The sequence below is a fragment of the Canis aureus genome, chromosome 7 (assembly GCF_053574225.1).
Source record: "Canis aureus isolate CA01 chromosome 7, VMU_Caureus_v.1.0, whole genome shotgun sequence".
In the NCBI taxonomy this organism is placed as follows: Eukaryota; Metazoa; Chordata; class Mammalia; order Carnivora; family Canidae; genus Canis; species Canis aureus.
In genome coordinates, this window is record NC_135617.1 from 52,849,174 (window position 1) to 52,874,992 (window position 25,819).

Below are 25,819 nucleotides of genomic sequence, written 5' to 3' on the forward strand. Positions count from 1 at the left end.
GGATGGGGTGGAATAGGGATGATTTTATACAAGATTCTTAGATTATCCTTTTCTTCTGAGCTTGGGAGGATGGTAGGTCCCCATGAAGACTCTAGGGCCATGTTGGTCTCACTTCTTTAATTTCCTGAGTTTTGGCATAGTAAAGTAATTGTATGAGAACAAAAATGATAGTAATTTTTATTTTATTTTTTTATAAAGCGCAAAAGCTACACTGCTCCTGCAAAATTGAAAAGGCTTTTAATGTCTGAGCCATTTTGAGAGAATTGATTTAAGTGGACAGGATGATTGTCTGGCTGATCTCACTGATGAGTATTGAAATACTACTACTGGCAGGTGAGTAGGTTGTATTCTGAAGGGATTATAGATAGAACACAACAAGTTACATTGAGAACCTGTTTATCAGTATTTAAAATATTATTCAGGGGAAAATCTTGAAGTATCTGCTCTGGGTTTAAATTTTCACTGCTTAAAAAGTATTTTTTCTGTTTAGTAATTGAGGCTATATATTAGTTATTAATATATAATTTTATTTTTGAATGGCCAATGGAGGTTGCTGTTATAGTCTAGAGCTTCTCATAATGACTTATAACCTTCTTTTTATAATTCCTTTTTAAGCCATGTGATATAATTCTTTTTAGATCTTATAGCTTTATCTTCCCAAAGAGAATAGCTTATCTTGTCTTAGCGGTTAATGACTGTTGGTATCAAACTCTTCTTTTCTCAAATCATGTCTCTAATTTTCTCTGTGAATTTGGTTATCCTCGCTGTCTTTTTATGGCATTTGTTTTTTGCCTTCTTTAGAAGTATCTAATACACTTTTGAAGGATAAGCATGGGCTGATCTGGCAGGGGCTGCTATAAATAATTGTGCTGATGTGAATGATTCCCCACCAGCCTTGGTTATGCATTATGCCACCTACATAACTGCACATGGAAGCCCTGAGCTAAGTGGAGTTAGCATGGCCTGGATTATCCTTGATCTTTTTTGATATAGGAAATGAAAATTGTTCTATAGATAACATTTTTTCTATATGATCTCATTGAGATACTGACTGATTTTTGATGGCTCTTTGAATTGTCTTTGCCTTGGCTAATCCACATCCATGAGCATCTTCAAAGATAAGAATTTGATTATTATGCTCAGCCAATGATCTCTATGGGAGAACCAATCTAGCCTAGCATGTATAGTCTATAGTGCTGCCCCCCGCCAAGGAAATTCCAGCACTAATCCATGCCTCAGCCTCTCTCTAAGAAAGCAAGGCAGAAATTTGGTATCCTCTGTACAGAATTTTGTATCTATCTGGGAGTCATTCTGGTCATACATTCAAAAGGAGGAAATCAGAGGATGGTATACTGAGCAGGAAGATTGAAGTAGGGACAGCTTCTAGAAGTTTCTCCTCTTCTCTGAGAAGTAGAATTACAAGAAATAGGAGGTGATTTTACAACTAATGTATGACTACCTAATTAAAGAGTGAGAAAGAGAGAAGAGGTATTATGGGTTTAGTTAGGAGCCAAATGTGTCCTTGAGGCCCTTTCCAAAGGACCTTTCCTAGTTCAGGACATTGGGCTTTTGGATGTCCAAAATAAGAGGATCAGTCAGAAATTCTCTAAAATGAGAGTTTTGAAGGTGTGATCCCCAGACCAGTAGCAAGAGCAGTGCTTGTTCAGAACTGTAAATTCTTGGGCCTTATCCTATACCTGCTAACTCAGAAACTCCAGGGGTGGGGCCCAGCAATCTGTGCTTTATCAAGGCCTTCTGGTGATTCTGAGGAATGCAAACTTTTGTTTTTTATAACATTGGGGAAGCAAGTGTATTGAATCTGAGCTTCAAAACCAGTGTTTTTCTTACTTATCTACAGGGCCTGCCCTGAGTTTCCACATTGAGCCCAAAGAAGGTAGTCTTGCAGGAGGAACATGGATCACAGTCATTTTTGATGGTAGGTTTGTGTCTTACCAAACACAAGTTTCTTATGTATTGATATTAAGAATCCTAAATAAGATGAGTCTTTGGCTAAGGACAGGTGTAAAAGAGGGCCTGAAGGGTGTTGGACCCACTGAGTGACTTCTGTGTTTCCAGATGCTTGCTTGCTGATGTCACAGGTCCTCTTTCTTCTCTCAAACTGTGGGATGGGACCTTAGGGGCCCTAAATGACACGATAGGGAAGCATGTGGCAGAGTCCTTGGCAACTGTTCCCCAGAATCTTAGTTATCTTCCTTGCAGATGGTTTTATATGTGGGAATTTCAAAACTGCAGCTTAGCTGACCCATCTGTACCAGGGTAAAGTGTCATTTTGAGGGCTGAGAAATTCCTGGGTTTATGTGGATGGATCTAAAGAGAGAAAATCCTTTTAACAAACTCATAAATGAGAACATTTATTTATACAGCAGTCATAAATGCATTTGGAAATGAGGAGTAGTAATTTAATCCTTAGGCAAGCTCAGCATGTCACATTGCCCCTGTGCGGCCAAGTTTCTATATTCTCCTATATAGATTACAACTCTACTCAGCCTGAGATTCCCCTTTTTCTTGAGTTTAGGTTTGGAGTTGGAGCAGCTCTATCCTACCAATGGCTCTCAGTTGGAGATACACCTGGTGAATGTGGCTGTGCCTGCCCTCCCGAGCATCCCTTGTGATGTCTCTCCTGTCTTCTTGGATTTGCCAGTGGTGATGTGCAGGACCAGGTACACCTGTCTGGGTATGAGAAGATCAGATAGGGCGAGTGCTTTGCTTATCTTGAGAGTTTTTGGGGGCAAATTAGAGCAACTCCTGCTATGACTACAGTTATCAGCTATTGCTTTAAAGATGTTCCATGTGAATATATTTCTTAAAAGTCCCCTATCAGGCCTCTACAGCTTAAGGGAGGATGAAGGTTATAGGAAAGAATTTTGAGAAACTTGAGATATTTATAAGGAGGGCTTGGATTGTGTTTCCAGCTGTTTTCTTCTTGTTGTTTGCAAGGAGCTCTATCGCTATTAAAATTTCAATAAATGGGGGATCCCTGGGTGGCTCAGCAGTTTAGCGCCTGCCTTTGGCCCTGGGCGTGATCCTGGAGTCCTGGGACAGAGTCCCACATCGGGCTCCCTGCGGGGAGCCTGCTTCTCCCTCTGCCTGTGTTTCTGCCTCTCTCTCTCTCTCTCTCTGTGTCTCTCATTCTCTCATGATGAATAAATAAATAAAATATATTTTAAAAATTTCAATAAATGTTACCATTTTGCCATCAAAGAACTCATCTAATGATACACTGTATGTTAACTAATTGAATTTAAATAAAATAAGTTGAAAAAAAGAAAAAATAAAGAACTCATTTGAAATAGGCATAATTGTAATGATTGGGCATAAACCCAAAACTAGATAGAAAGGAAATTTGCTTTAGTCCTCAGTGTATTTTGTTTTGGGTATGAATTGCACAGGATTCCGGGTAATCTGTCTTACTCAAGTTTTTGTTGACTTATGAAGTTTCCACGAATTCATTCTTTCCCTACTTATATCTTAGAGATGCTGCGTGAAAGTGGATCGCTGCTTAAGAGAAAAAAAAAATGGTCAGTTTCTTCTATTTTCTTCTTTAGGAAGTCTCCCTTTCTTCCATCTCTGCCTACTGAAACCCTAACCTGCAAATGTCACCTTTTCCCCGAGCATACAGATGAGTGTGATCTTCCCCTTCCTTCAGAGGGGGACACATAGGGACTGAAATCCAGGCACCTTCTATAATTTACACAGAAGCATGGCACATTTAGCCTCAGTGGTCCCGTTTCCTCGGCCCTATGTTTCTTATCACACTTATGTCAGTTGTTCCCTTGTTAGCTTCATCATAGAATTAAGCGCATTGGGGACAGGGGATGTATTGCTACCACTCTTGCAGTCCTTATGGTGCTTAGCACAATACCTTATGAGTAGAAGCTGCTCCATAGGTGTTTTGTGAACTGAACTTCTTTACAGCCCTTAAAGCTCTTGGTTTTAAAACCTTGTGGTATGTTTTACTTACATTTTTTGGTCAATAGGGACATAGAGTTCCTGCAAGAACTTGCATGAGAGAAATCAAAACTCTGAAGTTTTATATGCTCTATCTCCTCAATCGTGTCACACTAATGATTTTCAGGTGCACCACTGATTTTATATAATCTTTTTAGAGGAAAGAAAACAGTACGCTCTTACACTTACTCATTGGTTGCAAGCTGAATATCAAATTCAGTTAACACTTAAATGTGAAAAAATGCACATTTCATCATCAATGAAATACCGTCCCATTCGTTATCATGAAGACATATCTGCTTTTACCAAAACAGGCATTATAGCATCTAAATCAGCACTGTCTAATCAAAACATTATGTGAGCCACAAATGTGATTTAAAATTTTCTAGTAGCCACATTAAAAAATCAAAAGAAACAAGTGAAATTAATTTTAATAATATATTTTATTTAACTCAACACATTCAGAATATTATTGCATATGGAATCAATATATAGATTATTAATGATATACTTTATATATTTTTTTGCACACCAAGTCTTTGAAATCCAAAGTGTATTTTACACTTACAGCATATTGTATTTGGTACTAGCCATATTTCAAGTGGTCAATAACCACATATAACTAATGGATAACACATTGGATGATGCAGAATGAAATACTTAAAGTTATACTGAAGATTTTGGTGAGAAGGTTTGGCGGGGAGGCGCTTCTTAACTGTAGTTCCTTATTCATCATATTCCCGCTCTTAGAAAAATCAACTTGAATGGTCACATGAAAGAGGCAAAGAAATCACTCTGATATCTGTGAAAAGAGAAGAGGAGGTCCTGGACCCCCTTGATATATATATATATATATATATATATATATATATATATATATATATATGAAGTATTAATGGACTGCTTGAATATTATGAAGTCAAGAATTTTTTTGGCAATATGTAAAATCAATGCCTTTTATCAGAAAGAGTCTAGGATTCAAGCCCCACATTGCCCCTGACCTATAGTATTTGCATACGTAAGTTCCTTCACCTATTTGGAACTGTCAAAAAAAATTTTAAGGAAACTAGGATTAGATTTTTTATCAATGTCCCTTCCAACTCTTAAAGTCCTAAAAGTTCTATGGTTCTGAGGAACAAGACAGACTTTTTTTTTTTTAATTTTAAAGACTTTCAGTAAAATATAACATTTTGCTGAAGGATCCGATGTTTAAAGTCTAGTAAGTGAGTGGATCTAGATGGTGAAAAATAAACATAGGAATCCTTGTTTAGCTCTGTTTTGAAGGTGTGGGAGGAAATTTGAAGTGGGAAGTGAGGCTGCTGGCTTTGGTAGTACATAGTTTTTGGTTCACAAGGATTTCCACTTTCTGCCCTTAGATCGCTGCTGCCTGAAGTACACGAGGGTCTGTACTACCTGGAAGCGCACGCTGGGGGACAGGTGGTAGGCAGCCCAAGTCCAGGACTGCAAGACTGTTGTACTTTCAAGGTGGGTTCTAAGGATGGAGAAATGCATGTTTGCCTAGTTTGAGGGTAGGCCTGTAGTCTAGACAAGCAAGTTATAAATCAGTCAGAATCTGTTTTGTAAGGGTAAGAAGAAAGAGGGATGGTAGTTGTGGGGTTTCTGAGACTATACCAAAGAAAGTTAAGTATTGAGCACTTGTACATCAGGCTCTGTGCTTTATGTACATTTAATTTGATGCTCACAACAATTTTATGGGGTAGCTATTTTTTATTTTGGTTTTACAGATGAGTGACTTAAGGCTGAGAGATGAAATAATGTGCTTATCTCATCATTAGTTTGCCTGTGTCATCCAGGTAGTAAATGGCAGAACTAGGATTTTTAAAAATTAGTTTAATTTTTAATTTTTAATATCATGTCCTATTAGCTTCATATGTATATGATAGTGATTTGATATTTTTGTACATTGGAAAATGATCTCCATGATAAATCTAGGTTACCATCTGTCATTGTATGGAGTTATTACAATATTATTAACTATATTCCCTCTGTTGGTGGGAATGTAAATTGGTGCAGCCACGGTGGAAAACAGTAAGAAGGTTCCTCAAAAAATTAAAAACTGAAATATGATCCAGCAATTTCACTTCTGGATATTTATGTGATAAAAATGAAAACACCAATCTGAAGAGATGTATGCTCCCCTATATTTATTATTTATAGTAGTCAAGATATGGAAGCAGCCCAAGTGTCTACCAATAGATGAATAGATAAAGAAGATGGGGTATATATACATAATGGAATGTTACTCAGCCATAAAAAAGAATAAATCTTGCCATTTGTGACAACATGGATGGAACTAGAGTATTGAAATAAGTCAGATAGAGAAAGACAAATACTATATGATCTCACTTATATGTGGAATCTAAAAGAACTAGGATTTGAGCCTGCATCTGACTGTAAATCTTCACCTAAATCGAAGCCCATAGAGGAGCCACAAAGATTATCATTGTGGGTTAGTGTTTCATTCTATAGCTGCAATTCTCCTGAGTCTCAGTAGGAGGAAGGACTCAGAGATGTAAAATTTACCTCCCTCTCTGCTTTGTGGTTATTTCTGCTACTCTTACCAATCCTAGATTGAAAGGACATTTGCTGGTGCCATTCTTCTTCAAGTGCAGAGCTGAAAGGAAGCAGAGATAGGGAGACTTTGAGTTCGTGCCTAACTTGTTTTGGAGAAGCAATACACATACTTAATTTTATGTTTGATTCGGCCTGTTGTCCATTTCAGGTTAGTCTTACACTAATCTCTGAAAGGGTAGGTCTTAGACTTTTCATAAAAGGCTGAGGTTTGACACTGCTCCTTTGTCATGGTTGTCATTCCATAGGTTGCCTCTGTTAAAGAGCCATTCATAAAAGCATTACTCATGAATGAAGGCTCCTTTAGAACAAGCCTTCACCTCCTAAATTCATTCCTGTTATGATCCACATTTTATATAGGCGATCCACTTACAGATTAAGAATTTGCTGTCAGTTCACATTTAACAACTTGTTTCTGACTCCAAGAGACTCTTGTTTTCTGGAATTTTGCTTCTGTGAATATGCGGCAGAAAGAAAAAACAAAATCGTTCTTTCTTATTAAGACCCACACCACCACCTCTCCACGGTCTCTGTGAATGTAACAGAAGATGGATGGCCAAGCCCCCTCCCTAATCACCATGTGGTTTTTGGTTTTGATGTTCCTTTCACCCCAGATAGTAGTTTTCCTACTTATTAAAGATCGGAAAAGAGACCAAGGGGAGACAAGAGAAGCACTTCCTAAAATTGCACATTAAAGAAAACAAGTCCTCGAGTGCTTCTCCTAGCTCGGAGAGCTGATGAAAAATCACCAGGGGACGCAGTTAATGAGAGGCATTCCAAGCTAAATAAAACACGGTGTGTCTCTTTGTTTTGGGACTGGGACTGGGGGAACCATGAGTATTAAAAATTAATTCCATCTCGCCAGTCCACTTCAAAGAGCCAGCTGCAGGCGCTGACAAGTTTGAACAACTCGCAGAAGGTTTATCAAGCAGCTGGTGGCTGTGGCTTCCCTCTCCTAATCTGCTGCTTTTCCTTTTCCCCATCTCGCTGCCTCTGACCTCACTGGGGCTCAGGGATCAGCATGCGGGAAGCTTGATTTGGAAGCTCATTAATTTTTCACTTTGTCGTGTCTCTAGCTTGGTGGGTGAACACGGCCCATTTTCCTCAGAAATGTACCATTTTTATGTCGTGTCAGCTCAGAGGGAATCACAAGTAAAGCTCTTTCAGAGATTTAACTCTGAGCCACCCCATGAGGTGGAGGAATGAGAGGGAGTGATCAAGGAGTCACTCTATTGCCCCCACACTTCTGGTGCAAGGCTCACACACTGAGTGGTAGATCTTACATTTCAAGCTGGAAGTCCAGAGGCACGTTTCCTTATTTGGTTTGGACTTGATTGTTCTTTTGCCTCAGTTTCTAACGTCTGTGAGAAGGAGCAGTAACCACTGCTCTACCTCACGAAGCTCCTAGGATATACTTCCAATGGGAATGACAATGGCACAAAGGGCGCCCCAGTGAGAGAGAAAGGTGGGGGGGGGGTAGGAAGTTAGGACGCTGAGGTAGGGAATTCATGTTTGGCAGGTGTGTGTGGAATTGGATTAATCCTTATCTTTTGGTGAGATCGGAGCCTGCTCCCAATCGGTGAGGTCACAACATTCTTACTTTGACCTCCTGACTGTACATAATTTCTGTGACCTGTTCTCTAACCGTCTCCTTTAGAAAGGAGGAAACTAGCCTTGATGGCAGGCTGTACAGCCATGCCGATCAATACTTAAAACTCACACTTGCCAAGCCACTGTCAGCTTTGTTGAAATGTCATTGGCCCTCCCCTCTGCTTAGAGCTGTCGATTAACAATGGAGTTATTCTTTGTTAATATTCTTCCTGGGAAGGTGGACTCCTGGAATGCTGGAAGCAGACCATGCAAAACAATCTGCTGTCATTGGATTTACAAGTGTGAAGCAGTGTATTTTATGGGGGAATGAAGGCAATCTAGGTATTTAGAGGAGGTTGGGGGTGAGGGTGGCAGGAGGGGGAGACCAGGTCTTTTCCTGAGTGACATTGGCTCATGGGTCAAACCTTGGTCTGGTTAGTCCTTCCTTCTGCTTTTCTATTTGTTCACACTGGCCCTGGCCATGTAATGCACTATTCTTGGGCTAACCAAGATGCCAGGTGAGATGGAATTTCTGGAGTTGTCCTTTTCTCTCATCTACTTCCAGGCACCGTATCAATCATCTCACTTGATGCCACTCTATTCATTCACAAAAATTTGAATATCTTCTTTATCACAGGCTATGCATAAAGATATGATCGTGACTGAATCCAGCATCGTCCCTACATTTCTGGAGCTTATAATGAACAGAGAATGTGTTTTGGGGGAGGGGGCATAGAAAGATGATTTAGAATGCCGTGAGCAGGCCTCCACCTCTTCCATCAGTGCTCTTTTCCTTCTTCTCAAAGAGTAAGGCTGCTTCCCATTCCTTTGAATCATTTGAATCCATTTGAATCACTTTTCTCCCAATAGGCACTGTCCATTTCCCCAACAAACACCTCACTTGTGTGCCTACCCAACTTCCAAATTTTTGTAGCTCGCTAATTCCTGCCAAGGTGTTGGGTGATGATAATTTCAGTTGCAGTCCTTTCAGTTTAAGTAAGGAAACTCTTTAGAAAAATTTTAGAAAAATCCATCAAGATTCCAAGATACCAAGTTGCAATAATGGAATTCTCAAGTCTGGCCTACCTACCTTTCTTCCTGGTAAAATGTGTTCCTGGGTATGGCAGGTGGGCAAGTAGAAACAGACTTGCCAAAGTTTGGACAATATGGTGCAGGACAGAGAGCTATGTGACCTTGTTTAAAATTCCTTTGGAAGAACTAGAACAGTATCTGTCATTTCTGCTTCACAAATAGATTATGAGGATAAAAAGAAATAGGTGTAAGTTGATTTGAGGAAACATAACCATTTACCACCTTAGACTAATATTTGATGAGGAATGACTTTTGCTTCTTGTTTGTGGTTGTGATATTCTAATGAAATGCTCCCTTGGGATGGCCTTTCCTGACAGTTTTCCAGGGAACAGACACCCATTGTTTACCAAGTTACACCACCAAGTGGAGTTCCAGGTAAGAAATCTCCTAAAATAGGAATAATTATGGATCCCTTTGCCAAAGCTACTGCAAACTCTTCTACCTAGGGGGCTGCTTTCTATAAATGGGTGCTTTCTTTCAAGTGCTGTTTTGAAAATAAGTGTTAATCTCTGGTTTATCTTTAACTGGGCTTGGTTTCACCTCTGGACACTTTGTCTCTGTTACTTCACTGATAACAAAAGGAACCCAAATATGAAAAGAAAAAGAGGCAGGCAAAATCAAACCAGGTCCTGCCAGAGAATGGAGGGAATAGAAATCATCATCGCTCTTAATCTTATAATCATCTGCATGATAGCAAACCTTCATTGAACCTTACTGTGAGCCAAGCACTGTTCTAAGCTTTTGACATGTGTTATCTTATTAGATCCTCACAAGAACCTGATGACATAGGGATGATTATTCTCATTTGCAGATGAGAAAATGAGATACTAAAAGGTTAAGTAGCTTGCTTAAAGTCTGCTAGTCTGCGTATGGCTGGGATTTGAACCCACATGGGCAGAATCCAGAGTGGGCAGGTATATCCAACATTTTGTTCTTCATTGAACAGTGTTGCATACCACATGGGAGGCCAGCAACCCTGATAATTATCCTGGGGTGGTATTTATGAGTTAGAGGGCACACACACATGCCAAGGCCAGGGGCTAGAAGAGAAGAGAGAGAAAGCTGAGATTTACATAAAAGAGGATTGTAGGTAAGAAATAGATTCAAGAATTGCTAAGCCTGCCTTACAACCAACTAGTAAGCACAACTAGGATTATATGTAATCCGCTGTCTGATTCTTGGCAAATCCCTATGTCTACTTCAGATTTTTCCTTTGTTCAGGGTTTCCAGATGGTGTAATTACGAAAATATAAGTCGCTAAATGTTTATATATAGTTGTGTCTAAATGCATAAACTGATCTAGTTTTGAATGGCTTGCTCAAGAATGTCAAAATGAATATCTGAGTCGCTGAAAAATGTTTGTACTTTCGTGTGTGTGTGCATGTGTGTATAGACGCAGATTATGTATGCATGTATTTAAATTATATCCTGAAGAATATATGAATCTGGTATGATTTTATTAATGCAGGTTATTCAGAGATCTGTTGCTTTCCATTTGTCTGAATGATCAAGGCATGATCATGTTTTATTAAAAAGACATGCATGTGGTCTAAAAATCACATGCAGATGTTTGGGTCCCTGCTGGTCTGGGGTTAGAAAGCTCTTGTTTAAATGGCAGAAGGCCACAGGGTGAGGGATGAGGAAGGAGCCTGCCATCAGAGGTGTGAAATGGGATATTGGCTCACCCAGATCTGTCAGGCCCGCCTCTCCTGCTGAGTCTGAGTGTCGCAGATGGTCTCCTCCACCTTCTGGGGGAATGATTGGTGACTGGCCTGGGTGGAGTGGAGTGCTCCCTCCAGGCAGGATCCACACAGCGGCATCTTAGAAATCACTTTCCAGACAATTACTCTCGTTTCATTTGGGAAGCCTGCCCAGAGTGGCAGCCAGGGAGATGGGGGAGGTGGTGGGGACAGGAGAGGTGGGTTCCATTAGCAGCTGAATTTCTATATGTGGTTAACAGTCCTCCACTGTGACATGGAATCCCCTGGCACCATAGGCAGGCTTAGCCATTTCTCAGCTTCTATTGGGCTTCTTTGTTTAGAAATAAGACAGAAACTCACAGAATTCCCAATTTTAGAACTTGTTACCAATTTTTAAAACTGTGCCCATCAAAGCTAGAAATCATGCTCACCAAAGCCAGGAAACCAATAACTTAGCTCTATTCAAACAAAGGGAAATTATTTTGCCAGTTGTTAATAGTAGCAGAGAGCTCCGGACTCTATGCTTTCTTTGTGTCCATGACCTTTGGCTAAGGTCCCTTTCTACCTACTCACCGTACAGTGGCTCTCATACTTCTTGAAGTCTCCCACGCTTCCAGTGCCAGTCATCCTATGACCCCGTATGAAAGTCATCTTGTATCAATAAAACACAAGCACAATGTGAAGGAAACAACTTGGTGATGTTCTTTTGTGACTTTGAATGTGGCCATGAAGAGATTCAAAGCCTACTGCACTCGGTGACCTCATGAGCCCCCCATAGGTATTCTTTTCTTTTCCAACTTTCAGGTTTTACTTACTGACCAAAACCTCTCTCACCTCTTAACATCATTTGTGATGCTCCAAGACTATGACAAGCTGGTCAGATTCTCTAATTATTTGGAAGGCACACATTTCCAGGCTGTAGGGTTGTCTGGTGAACTTTAACTACATCACCTAGCTATGGTGTGTTTGCTTAAAACCTTGCCTCATGTAGTTCCACAGAGCTGAGTTTAGGTATTTTCAACTGTGGAAGAAATCAGCTCATATAGCATCCGGGAGGGGCCCCCAAACTCTTTTTGAGAAAGAGTTACATCAGATTCCTTTCTCACCTCCTGTGAGCAGAGTGGGTAGGGACAGTACCGAGAATGCACCTGGCTGAGAGGGGATTGCTGATGCCTGCACTTCCTCTTGAACTTGAATTCAAAAGAGGGGAGTATTAAGGCAATGCTTGTTACCCAGTGGAAATCCCTGTGAGTCACATCGAGGAGCTCAGCAGTAGAAGTCAACTGTTTGTCAGTGAGCAAGGCAGACACCAGCTGTTTGCAGATCCCCAATTTGCCCAATCTTTGAACATGAGCATATGGGTTGAATGAATATGTGCAATTGTCCATCCTTTAAGCCATAACTCTGTTCTATTTCATTCTCTCCTTTCTCAGTTCCCATCCTTTTGGGTCATCCTTGACATTTCTCTTTTGTACTCTGAGATATGGAAACAGTTTAACCAGATTGTGTGATAGGAACCTTCTCGCTTGTCCATATTAACAAGTGTCCAGAGGAAAGTCTATAGAAATGTGAGGCACCCCAAGGCACATTGTCCTTAAATCTCGTGTTAAGTGGATGGTCTATACATAGCCAAGAAAGTAGAATGAGGCAGTGTGTGGAAACTGATACCTTCCTCCTAAAAGCCTCATACTTTATGGGACTGTGAGGAAGACCTGTTATTGTTTCTATGTTCCATACATAGATGATTATGTCAGTGATTGCAATAATTGGTTATTTTAGCCTTTCTAACACGTAGTGTTGATCACTGGATCATACTTGGCACTCTTTTCCTGTTGTACGGTTTTTAAAAGGCGTTAATATTCTGAATCATGACCAATGCGGCTGTATTAAATAGATGAACCAAAAAGAAATAGTTTATGTTATAATTTATGTTTTGAGCTAAGTGTATTAACTCTTTAAAAAATCTTAAAACAGGAAAAATGATACATGTGTATGGCTGGATTATCACTGGAAGATCAGAAACCTTTGATTTTGATGCTGAGTACATTGATAGGTAAGTGTATGTTTGTTTCGGTGTTCAACTAGTTACAAATATGCTGGATTGCTTCCTGAGACCAGCTTCCCCAATAGCAATAAATTCTGAGCAGTTGGCACAGAATTGCTGTTTTCCTCTTTGCGGTTTATGGTCCCTGGTGAGCTGGGCTTCAGCAAACTTTGTTAATGTAATTGCAACTGGTCGATTAAGTCAGTCCATTTATTTACTGACAACTAGTCACTCTGGGCTCAGCGTGAATCGTGCTGTAATTTCATCTGTGGGTTTTCTTTTGCGATTCTTACCCTGTTCCCCATGTTTCTCAGGCTGAAATAAATATTTTATAAAACGATGTGTGAACCCAAAAGACCATCATAACTTCCTTGTTTGGTTGGTATGCACTTGTGCATTTAGAAACTGTGTTAGTGTGATCGGAGGAAGATATGGGAAAAGGTACTGAGAGTTTTACTGTTTTCTGGGAATGATTGGGATTGCCAACATGACTTTCTTCACCAGAGACTCTTTAAATGGAAAGTGCTACTATTAAATCATGTGTGTTAGGAAAAGAGGAGAACCAGAGGGTAAGTATTAAAGTTGTGTTTGGCGGCAACTTTAGCAACTGTGATTACATGACATCTGAATTAGTTTCAGTGAGGATTGATAAAGTCGAAGAAAAACCTAGTGTTACTATAGCTGAGCAGATTCTATATACTGTGTCTCATTTTCCTCGTCCTCCTAGATGGGGATCTCCTCCTCTGTTCTGTTCCTTCTCTGTGATTCTGCCCTAGTGGAAGAGGACATGATCTGGCTACTCTCGGGATCTAATTCCTGCCATTAAGTCATAGTCTACTTGTCTTGAAAGGAAATGACTCTTTCTGTGGAGTCTAGAAGGCCCAAGTACATACATAATATGCCACATTCACTGCTTGGTCCCATGTCAGCCTGGGTCTGGGATAGAGCTTTGGGAAGTAGGAACATAGGCATAAATTCCACAGTAGTTCTGTGTAGACCCAACATAGCCAATGTAGACATGACGAAGATTTGGGGGGAAAAGGGAGATGCTCCTTCTGCAGTGTCAAATGTGGCCCATGCAACAGTGCTATGCACTCCTACCTGCAGGCCGAGAGTAGATTTAACATCTCCTCAGGGGACAGGCTTCGGCCACCTGCAGAATGCCCCATAAATCCAGAGAATGCTTATAACAATGTTTCCTGTGAGTTTTGCCAGGAGTGTTTACTGGAGCCTTACACTATTGTCTCATGTCTTTTTTCCCCATTTAAAAAAAATCAAGCCCACTGATCTTGGAAGCTCAAGGAGACAAATGGGTCACAGCCTGCTCTCTTATAAACAGGCAGACAGGAAGCTGGTGAGTGTCTTTCCTGCCTACATACATGCTATTAGCTTCTTCCATGTGGGTTTCTTTCTCTCTCTCTCTTTCTCTCTCTCTAGCCTTCTCCCCACCCCACATCTATTTTTTTTTTAAATATAGATAACCCATAACTGCTGACTGCCTTGTTTTTAGACTTACTGGAAAATACATGGTAATTGATTGGAAATGCAAATTGAAGTGAATTCTGAAACTGTTCTTAAGAACAAATAGCTAACACTAAGTGCTCATTCTAGGCCACGCCCTGCTCTAGCACTTTTACATTTAAGTTACCCAATAGCCTTATGAGGACATATAGTTATCCCACTTTATAGAGGAGGAAACTGAGGCACGGAGGGGTCTAGTAACTTGCCAGACTCCAAGTTCATGCCCTTAACCGCTCCACTATAATGACTAGCCAAAGGGGAAAAAAACCCTACGATTTATTTGTTTATGTATTATAATGACAATTTTTAAAATGAGTGTCTACATCTACATGCTTACAGTTTAGCTAACCAACATTTTGCTGGATTTTCACTTCACTTAGGACTGAGTAGATTTAACCTTCTTGTGAGGCCATCACAAGGCCATTATATACTCTATGGTTCAGTTTTTTAGGACTGGCATTTTGTAGAGCCAAATTCTATAATATAGTTTCTTCCTACTGTCTTCAGTTTGTTTGCTTGGAATTGTTCTTTTTTTGGGCTGACATTTTTTTTCTCCAAATTTTTGTTTAAATTCTAGTTAGTTAACAGTGTAATACTGGTTTCAAGAGGAGAACTTAGTGATTCATCACTTACAATATAATACTCAGTTCTCAACATAACAAATGTCCTCCATTTTTAAAAAATTATTTATTTATTTATCAGAAAGAGAGAGAGAGAACGAGCAGGAGGGAGAGAAAAACGCAGACTCCTTGTTAAGCAGGGAGCCTAATATGAGGTTCAATCCCAGAACCCTGGGATTATGACCTGAGTCAAAGGCAGATGCTTAACTGACTGAGCCACTCAGGTGCCCCACAATTGCTCTCCTTAATCCCTATCACCCATTTAGCCCATCCCCCCACTTTCCCTCCATCAACCCTCAGTTTGTTTTATAGTTAAGAGTTTTTATGGTTTGCCTCCCTCTCTTTTTTTGCCTCTTCCCCTAACTATTGTGTTTCTTAAATTCCACATATGAGTGAGATCATATAATTGCCTTTTTCTGACTGATTTATTTTGCTTAGCATAATACACTCTAGCTCCATCCACATTATTGTAAATAGTAAGATTTCATTTTTTTAATGGCTGAGTAACATTCCATTGTGTATATATGTCTGATAATTCTCACCTCAGGTTTTGATTCTTTCTTTAGCTATCCTCTTCAGGAAAACCATGGTCTTGGGACTCTGCAGTGCCGTGTGGAAGGCAACTACATAGGTCTGTTCAAGAAGTAACACAAATTTAAAGTCTTACCTGTTTCTTTTTTTGTAACAGAAAAATACGATTTTAAGAATTTGTTCTCATAACGATGATAATAGTAACTACCACGTATTGAGAACCACTTAAAAAGCTATACAAACAGCTTAAATATAAACTAATGTAATCCTCACAATAAGTGGATTGGTGAGTTGGTAGAATTATTTTCACTTTATAGGTGAAAAAACTGTGGCTAGTAGCCAGTGCAGCCAGACTTATGATGTTTAGTGTAGCTGCAAGCCTGGGCTCTTACCTGCTATGCACCACTACATTTATCCTTTTATTGTTGTGAGTCAGCACTGATGGTGCTAAGTCTCGGCAGTGTTTCTTTTGGGCACTATTAAAGAAATTCCAGGTTTAGGTGGTCAGTTGGTGATACCTGGTGACCTTGGGTTTATGATAGCAATGGCATGTCTCATACATGGTGATATATGCAGACTCTGGTGTTAATGTCTGTTTATTTTTGTTACAGGTTCCCAGAATGTTAGTTTCTCAGTATTTAACAAAGGAAAGTAAGTAACTGGAAGCAAGTAAATTTATTGCCACCTTATATTATCGATCTCTTTCTTTCTTTTTTTTTTATCGATCTCTTTCTTGTCTTGCTTATTTTTTCGAACCTTTTATAATGTAAAATTCCAAACATATAGGAACAGAATAGCATCATGCATTATGATTCTGAATGATTTCTGCATGCTTTACCTAATGTTGAATTTGTCAGGGGTTTTCCTGAAAAGCGTACTATATTATAGCTGATATTCATCCCATTATGGGACATAATGTGACACATTGCCTATAGCTCACAGCCCCAAGTATGGAGGTTCTCTCTTTCTCTCAAATTTAGGAAGTAATAACACTAATTATCTATTAAAGATCTATTCTAAGCCAGCTACTTCCCAGGCCCCTTTATGCTCATCTTTCCCTAATGCTTGTGATTCTGTGAAGTAGGTATTACCATCACCATACAAAAACTTTCTAAGTCACAAAACACATGTCACCACATTGGTATCGTTCTCTACCAGTGGTAAAGAAACTGTTCTGAAGATCAGGAGACATTGGCCCCCAATCTTTATTTTAGGTAGCCAGTTTAAGAAATGCAATCTCAAATGCTTTTCTCATCTAAACCAAAACTTTGTCTTGGAAGGTCCATGGTACACAAGAATGCATGGCTGGTCAGTGCTAAACTGGACCTTTTCCTATACCAGACATACTCAGGTATGATTTCCTCGCTCCTTCCCTCATGCCTCACTCAGTGTTGGATCCTCCTTCCCTTTCTCCTGGCCATTTCTCTTGGCCTTGGGCACCTGAAGGTGGTCCCATAATGATGAGTGATCCTTGGATTTTGGGTGAGAAGTTGCTTGTGTGAATGTCAGCTTTATTTATTTTTTATTTTTTGGAGATTTTATTTATTCACGAGAGACACACAGAGAGAGGCGGAGGCATAGGCAGAGGGTGAAGCAGGCACCCTGGGGGCAGCCTGATGTGGAACTCGATCCCAGGACTCTGGGATCACTCCCTGAGCCAAAGACAGATGATCAACCATTGACCCACCCAGGCGTCTTGTGAATGTCAGTTTTAGTTGCAATGTTATCTATATTTAGTTGCTTGATCATAGACTTCTATACAAAGTTTGTGAATATAAACTGAATGGAAGAAAGGAAGTCATCCTTGTTCTATGTTCTGAGAAATAATAGAAAAGAGGTGGCTCCAAAAAATACAAAAGTGCATCTTTCCAGTTACTTTAACACCACCTCTGAGCATCACCCAACAATTTATGACTGGCTGATACTGATGCTAAATTATAGTGTTATTATCTGATGAGCAAACCTCTGTGTTAAGAGATGAATGCTGAAAATTGGCAACTTGCATGAAATTGTGAACTCAATTCAAAAGTAGAAAGTTGACCACTCAAGAAGAGTGCTTAGATTTGAGTCTTGAAGATGATCATAAAGCCATTGAAGACAAGTCTGTGAGGAAGGTGCAAATCCAGGGACAGCAGGATCAAGCCTTTGCCAAAAGTGCAAGAAGTTTCACAGATCATGGGGCAAATGCCTTTCCCTCTCTAGATAGTCTAATTGTGTAAAAAGCTGAATTTTGACCATTGTCTTTATTTTCTTTAAACAGAGTAACTAGTCTCTTTGGGAGTGACTTTGAAGAAGCCACCTGAGGGGGTGGTGATGGCAAGGGCCACGAGAAGCATGGCTGGCCCTTGCTGACTGTTTTACATGCAATCTCAATATTTATTTAATTCAACCATGAGATAGCTATAGTACTAGTCTCATTTTACAGATCCTGCAGAAATAGACCCAGAGAGGCAAAGAAACCAAAATTCCTAGTGCTAGAAATGCAGATCCAATTCAAAATCTTATGCACATTACCAAGATACAATGGGAAGTACACTTGCCTGGCCACCCAAAGCTTCCTGGTGAATGTGCCTAACACTATTGAACCCTGAATGCCAGACAGGCTGACAGGTATCTCCAGTCACATAGCTATTTTTGGCACCAACATCGTTGGGTGAGGACTCTCTTGCACCAGAACTTTCTCATAGCAGAGGAAGCTACAGGAGAGGAGATATGGACAGTGACAAAGTGCTCTGAGCAGAGCTTCTAAGGGCTGGCATTCAATTACACCTTGAGTTTGGTTAGGTCATTGAGCCTTTCTGAGCCGTAATTAAGTATCTATGAACTGGAAAAAATGGTGTCTGTCCTAACTCAAAAAGCTGTCAAAAGAAGTAGATGAGCAAGAGTCTTGGGATTCATCTACAGTTTTCTTCCCTTCTCCTGTTTCTAATCCATTTAGTTAACAGTTTCTGCCAGCTTTACCTCACATCCATTTCTTGATATGGTTTTATATTATTTACTACAATTAGACCTCCCATGGATTTCTTAAATATGATGTATTCACTCTGTCTCTACAACCATTGCCTCGAATCAGGACCCCATCCTCTCTTGCCCGGCCTGCCACAATGGTTCCCAGGGGCCCTGATGTACCATCTGTCCCCTGATGGTTCATGCTTTACATCGCCACCACCATGCCCTATACCAAACATACATCTGATGCCTCTCCCTTGCTGGGTGCCCTCTATAGGAAAGGGTACCAGATACCACACTCTGGTGTCCCCCTCATCTGCTTCTCTTGCTCCTTCTTTCTTTCTTATATTCCAGCAACACTGACATGAACTTTAAATGCAACTTCTCTCCATACTCAGGCTATTGCTTGCCTTTAAACACCCTTTCCCTTCTTCTCTTTCCTCTACTTGGCCAGTTCTAATTTATGCTTCAAGATTCAGCTCAGGAGTCATTTCTAGACATTTCTTTCTTTCACCAGACCCTCACTCTACTCCTAAACCTCCCCTGTGCACTTTCATGTGCTCTCTCTAATTTCACTACTCCAGAATGCCCAGATAATTATACTGTGTCATTGGCAAAAGCATTGTGTAAGAAATGTCCTGATAAAATCCATAACCATTCATGATTAGCTTCTTTGTATCTTTAGTTTATTGGAGAACACAACTCCTCTTTCCTCTTGAGGGAATGGAACTCAGAATGGTCAAAGTTGGATCATAGGAGAGGAAAAGATTAGAAATCTTACATTCTGGTAGATGGATGGCATATGACAGTGAGGTTTTGAAAGCAACCAGGAGGCAGCATAGAACAGGTTTGAGGTGGTGAGTGCACATGGGGGAGGAGCGTGTGGGTTGGGGAGGAGGCAAGTTTCCCGAAGACAGTGGTGGAATTCATTCTTTTGCTTAGTGCACACTGCAGACTCATGGGTGAACGGAGGTCTTGCCTGGTACATCCAAAGTTTATTCCTCCATAACATATAACCTACTATTCTGTGACTTATAAATTGAGTACTTGAGATCTGGTGACAGATTTCCTAAGAAAGCATCCTGGTATGTAGGGATTTCTGCTGATAGCATGAGTGATTCAGTCACTTTGAAATATTGATCCTGTATTATATGTATTAGTGCATATTGTTATAGATGAGACTTTATATTATGCGTTTTAAATAGCTACTAGAAAAAATTCTAACCATTGCTTGTCTTAGAAAGTTCAAGTAAGGAATACATTATTGATAGCTTTCTATTATTATACTATTCTCTGTGTCACATTCTGGCCTATATTCAGAAGCTTACTCTTTTTTTTTCTTTTGCAGAAATACTATCAGTGTTTCCAGAAACTGGAAGCCTTGGGGGAAAAACAGATATCATAATTACAGGAGACTTCTTCGACAATCCTGCCCTGGTTACCATAGCAGGTAACTAAGTTGAAATGGCTGAAAATAGTTCATAGTTTTAACTGCTGTAGGAGATTATGTATTTCTAATGATATGGAGAGGGTGGGGGAAGCAATTTTTGCCTCCTCGGACTCATCATGTCACCCTGTTCTATGGTATTTTACCTGTTTGGTTGAGACTATGTGGGATCGCAGTCCTGCAGGAACAGAGTATTCTGTGGACACACTCATAATTCATGGGCAATTCCCTCAGGTGTCCTCATTCTGGGAATGAAGAGAAGGGAATAGTATAGCTGCATCTTCACAAACGTCTACTCCTGCTGCAAGGCAACCTCTCTCCCCACTCTCCTTGCTTAGCTCTCTCTATAAGTTGAAGTGGGCAGGAGTCTGCTAGGCAGAGTCTTCTGGAATGCCTACTTGGCTAATCCTTTTGTGGGATTCTTCTAGAACTTTCAGTTCTGCCTGGTGGGAGTTTCCTTCAATTGGCAACACCAACGGTGCAGGAAAATATCCTCACCATCTCATGTCACACTTAACCTCCTACACTCAGCTGAGTGGTTTGGTGCATTCTCAGTGAATGGCACTGCTTAGCCTGTTTTCTTTCTGATTACTGTAAGCTGCCCTGTGTCTGGTTGCCCTGAACTCTCCCTTTCCTGGCCCCCTTCATTTGGGAGAACAACATCCAGTTCATTGCCTGATAATAGGAGCTGTCTACTTCAATGTGGTCATGTTGTCCTGCCATCTATATACCTCTATATACTTCTATATACATCTATATACCTCTCTCTTTCTCTTTTTATCCATTTTTCTAATTTCAGAAATTCTCCTTAGGTGTTCCATGTGATATCAGACACATGTCTCCCAGGAAGATTGAGTGTACCACTAGGGCTCCAGGAAAACGGGCAAGACTCACTGCTCCTCAGGCAGGTAAGGAAGCCACCATAGCTGTTCAGTGACCTCCAATCATGACCATGAGAGACTGGGAAATAGAAATGAGTGTTTGCCGTCTCAGCTGTTTGAATGGTTAGCTTGGTGAGCCCTGGGCCTGTGATACCACTGTCAGGGCTTTCCTTTCAGAGAGGCTCTGAGCTTTGTTCCAATATTGAGTGACACTGTACTAGCCCCAACCAGATGAATGGCCAGGGGAGACCCGATCTAGAAAGCAGAATGGCAGTCAAGACATTGTGGTAGCTACTGGTGGGAAGACCCTAACTTGCCTCCCTTCATGCCATGGGTCAGTTGTGAGCCCTTTGTCTAAGAAGTCGGGGCGTTAGAGTGCCCTCCTGTGCTCATCATGACAGCAGTAGGCAAGGCTAGGGAGCAGGGCACAGTGGAATGCATTTAAATGCCTTTTCTCCTTCCTCCAGGGGCAGCTGTCTGTTTTTTTGAAAAGTAGGGATGTGTTGCACCATTGACTCAAGTTTATGCCTGGTGTGGGCAGAAATAGAGGAGGCAAGGTGGCAGGTTCTACTTGTTCTTTTCTGTTTAAAGCTTGCATGTCATGGCTGCAGATCAAAAGCACACCACCAACGCACCTTTCTGGTAAGTGTTAGAATTGGAAGCTCAAGCATAGTTAGGGACTAAGGGTGGTTGGCATGTCACGTAGCCTGGAACCACAGGCTGCACATCTTGTGTTCCTCACCTGTCCCATGAGGGGCTGACTTCATGGTTAAACTATAGACAGGGAGCTCAACTCCAGGAGCTCAGCACTTAACAGGGAAAGTAACCCAGCGTGGGGCAGAAGAAGCCTTTCTAAAGAAAGGCCATTCAGGTGTGAAAATGCATGCAAAGCTTTGGTTTGAGCATTCCCCAGGTCCCAGATCTGCAATTTTTACTCAGGGAAAGCTCCCATCCAAGAAAAGGAAACTCCTGAAGCAAATGATAGGGAGAATGTGTGTTTCCTGTCAGGAAATAGAGAGCTATCCCCTATTTGAGTGGTTCCTGCTTCAGCTACTTGGGTAATGGTAGGATAATTTCCTGAATGCAGCTGTTCTTGGGAGTTAAAGTCCTTTATGAAGACCTCTTGAAGTTTCTTCTGTGAAACTAGGGCAAATTATTATGTAAAGCAGGAGTGCTCTGTGGCCTACAGGGGATGTTTGGCATCAACTGGTTGTTACAGCTGGGGTGATGGTGGCGGTGGTGGCACAGCTGGCCTTTCTTGAGTGGAGGCTTGAGGTGCCCAAAACATCTTTCCTTGCACAGCACAGGCATGAAGGAAGCTCTCCATTAATCTAAGTTCTACATTAAAATATTCTCTTATTTAAAGGGGAGCCCTCTTGTACTGTTGGTGGGAATGTGAACTGGTACAGCCACTCTGGAAAACTGTGTGGAGGTTCCTCCAAGAGTTAAAAATAGACCTGCCCTATGACCCAGCAATTGCATTGCTGGGGATATACCCCAAATATATAGATGCAGTGAAACGGCAGGACACCTTCACCCCTATGTTTATAGCAGCGATGCCCACAATAGCCAAACTGTGGAAGGAGCCTCGGTGTCCATCAAAAGATGAATGGATAAAGAAGATGTGGTTTATGTATACAATGGAATATTACTCAGCCATCAGAAATGACAAATACCCACATTTGCTTCGATGTGGATGGAACTGGAGGGTATTATGCTAAGTGAAATAAGTCAATCGGAGAAGGACAAACATTATATGGTCTTATTCATTTGGGGGATATAAAAATTAGTGAAAGGGAATAAAGGGGAAAGGAGAGAAAATGAGTGGGAAATATCAGAGAAGGAGACAGAGCATGAGAGACTCCTAACTCTGGGAAACAAACAAGGGGTAAAGGAAGGGGAGGTGAGTGGGGGCTTGGGGTAACTGGAGGACGGACACTGAGGGGGGCACTTGACGGGGTGAGCACTGGGTGATATGCTATATGTTGGCAAATTGAACTCCAATAAAAAAATTAAAAAGGGAAAAATATGCTCTTATTTTTCTGCTTGTTCCGCATCTATTTCCTTTTTTTTGGATTTAACAAGGAAAAACAGTAGGAGTTTAAAATAATAGCTACCCCAGCTCTCCTTTATTGAGTACTTACTATATTTCAGGCTCTTTGTGTATATATTTTAAGCTCCCTTAGTCTTTTTTTTTTCTGAAATTGTCAAATTGACTCATTTCTTCCCCCAGCCTTATTGAGATACGATTGACTTATAATTCCATCTACCTTAGTCTTTAGTGAATGATCTTGATATTGTTGACCCCATTTTGATGCACAAGAAAATGAAGGCATTAAGAAGTTTGCTCAAAGCTGCACATCTAGTAAGTGGCAGAGCTAGAATCTGAGTCCACAAACAGATGACTCCATTGCTTGACTTTCATTCCGAGTTAGCATGCAATATTGATTATATTTGTACCTTTGGTGTCCGGGTTTGCTTAATATAAAACACAAATTAATAAGTACAATATCCTTGAAAATGTCATGTAATGGTAGCATGCTACATAATTTGTCCCACAAATAGGGGCCATGACATGTGAAAAAATTTAAAGATTGCCAATATTCTGGAGGAAAAAGTGTTGTAGGGAATAGGATTCCCAGGCTGAGCTAGACCTTAAAAGATACTGAGGGGGCACTTGGATGGCTCAGTGGGTTAAGCTTCTGCCTTCGGCTCAGGTCATGGTCTCAGGGTCCTGGGATCTAGCATCAGGCTTCCTGCTCAGTAGGGAGTCTGCTTCTCCCTCTCCCTCACCCCCCAACCCTGTGCTTGTGTGTACGCTCTTTCTCTCTCTCAAATAAATAAATAAAATCTTAAAATACTTAAGTTCATTCTTGAACAGAAGTCAGAGCCCATGATGACGTTGTCCTCCTTTACTCAGTCATAGTATTTGTTTGCTCTGTCAGTTCTCCCCATGATTGGTTTCTCTTTCCTTGACACTCCCATTAAAAAGGGCTCCCTACCCTTCTGTAGTCCTCTGAAAATATTTCCCCTTATTGCTCCTTATCAAGCATCTTTTTTTCCCAAGAGACTCCGTCCTACAATACACAATATTTACTGCTTTCCAGAACATTTGTGTTATCTGTAGAATTTCTCACGGGACTACTCCCTCTAGGTCTCAGCTGACTCACCTTTGTAGATAGTATCTGGATCAGCTTCACTCTGTTGTCCAAGGTAAAGTAGTTCCCCAATTTGGGGATGGAAGTCTTCTGATGCTTATGAGGCATGCATGTCTTACAGGCAATCGAGGGCTTCTGTTTGAAGTTGGAGAAGCTGTCGAGGGCTTGGATCTCACCGTAGCCACCCCTGGATACCGGTGGCAGATTGTCCCTAATGCCAGTTCACCGTTTGGATTTTGGTTCAAAGAAGGGCAACCTTTCAGGTATGCTGTAGGAAAGTGGGAGTTCATATCAAAAGTGTCTTTACTAGCCTACATGAGACTAGGAGAAAATAAGCAATGAAATTTCCAGGGGAAGAATTCTAACAGCTACCAATTCAACCACAGCTCATGCTAGTGTAACACAAGCCTTTTATAGTGCACACGAAATTTTGATCAATAGATATAATTGATATTTTCTACAAGTCTGCTTACAGTCTGCTTTGGGAGATGACTATTAATTGGAACATTAAGCTGGATAAGCCCAGAAACTTGGTAGAGAGCAGGGTAAAACTTGATGTCGGTACATGGCTAAGACATGAAATCAACATGTTGTTGATGCCAAAGAAAAAAGCAAGAATATGCTCTTTGGTCATTTGGAACAACCACCCGGTGCTGAAGGTCAACCAAATGGCTGGTGCATAGCAGAGGAAGCTATTATGGGTCCTAAGAGACATTGTTTTCTACAGCAGTGACGGCAAATGTGAGTATGGTTTTCCTATTAGTGTTGTTCTGAATATTTTTAATCCCTTCAAGGACATGGTCAAAATGTCTAGCTTTTTAAAGTGGTCATAAAAATATAAAAAGTTGAGAATTGCTTAGACACATTGTTTCCTTAGTGTGCCCTCAATGTATATACAGAGGGATGGATTCTTTACTGTGTGATGAATCTCTTCTTCTTTCAAATCACTTCTCAAAGAGGTTGGTCATGACCCCTGAATGTGAATTCCAGCCATTCTGGGACTTCCTCCAAGGATTTGGCCATTTAAATTTCAACTCAATTGTGGAATGAAAGACTTTGTTCCTTATTCAGGGTATTACAGACATCAAAGAAGCCAAGTAGGGAAGAAAATCTTTGAACAGAAAAGAGTAGTTTCTATTGTCCCAGAAGCCTAACTAACTAGGTATTTAACCACCAATGTATAGTTTTAAAGTGGCAATCGTGTGGTCCCTTGTGGCACCTAATGATACATCTTTATCATAGTTTTTGAGAACTAACAATAATGTTCAAAGGAAAACCTTTCAGCTATATTCAGTATGTGGGAGAATGTTAAGGAAAGAGTCAGATCATCTCAAAATACAAAAGGGCATTTTGACTGTATGGTATCACCTGCAGGGAATTTTAACTGCCATTTGGGGGTGCCACAAGCCAGAGTAACTCTTCCCATTCTTTCTGTCCTTCATTTCTTTAAAATTGTTAAAGCATTGAACTATTTATCAATTAATTGATAAATTATCATTTTGATGAACCCTTAAAATAGTTATTTTCAAAATGATTTTCAGAACATATTCTTGGTATTTATTGAGATAGTTTAATAATTTTCTTAACCATATCTCTAATACTAAGGTCTCTACAATTTACCTTAAACATTAAAAAATATGGTCATGTTTTTAAAATGTTTCATAAAATTACCTGCAACCTTCTTTGAAGTTGTACGATGTCTTTTAATTCAAAATCATTGACTCA

The 25,819-nt window shown here is 40.5% G+C and overlaps 1 protein-coding gene across 2 annotated transcripts in view; it reads left to right on the forward strand.

Moving 5' to 3' along the window:
• The window catches only part of PKHD1 (PKHD1 ciliary IPT domain containing fibrocystin/polyductin), a 470,542-nt gene that overhangs the window by 10,863 nt on the left and 433,860 nt on the right, over window positions 1-25,819 (forward strand). For both annotated transcript variants that reach the window (XM_077903688.1, XM_077903687.1), the window contains 13 exons: window positions 199-333; window positions 1,859-1,936; window positions 2,537-2,681; window positions 5,346-5,454; window positions 9,561-9,618; window positions 12,918-12,996; window positions 14,267-14,341; window positions 15,695-15,759; window positions 16,271-16,310; window positions 16,940-17,010; window positions 19,957-20,058; window positions 20,868-20,963; window positions 24,216-24,357. In XM_077903688.1, coding sequence (XP_077759814.1) covers window positions 282-333; window positions 1,859-1,936; window positions 2,537-2,681; window positions 5,346-5,454; window positions 9,561-9,618; window positions 12,918-12,996; window positions 14,267-14,341; window positions 15,695-15,759; window positions 16,271-16,310; window positions 16,940-17,010; window positions 19,957-20,058; window positions 20,868-20,963; window positions 24,216-24,357 — 1,112 coding nt within the window. In that variant the 5' untranslated portion in view covers window positions 199-281. The remainder of the gene's footprint in view (window positions 1-198; window positions 334-1,858; window positions 1,937-2,536; window positions 2,682-5,345; window positions 5,455-9,560; window positions 9,619-12,917; window positions 12,997-14,266; window positions 14,342-15,694; window positions 15,760-16,270; window positions 16,311-16,939; window positions 17,011-19,956; window positions 20,059-20,867; window positions 20,964-24,215; window positions 24,358-25,819) is intronic.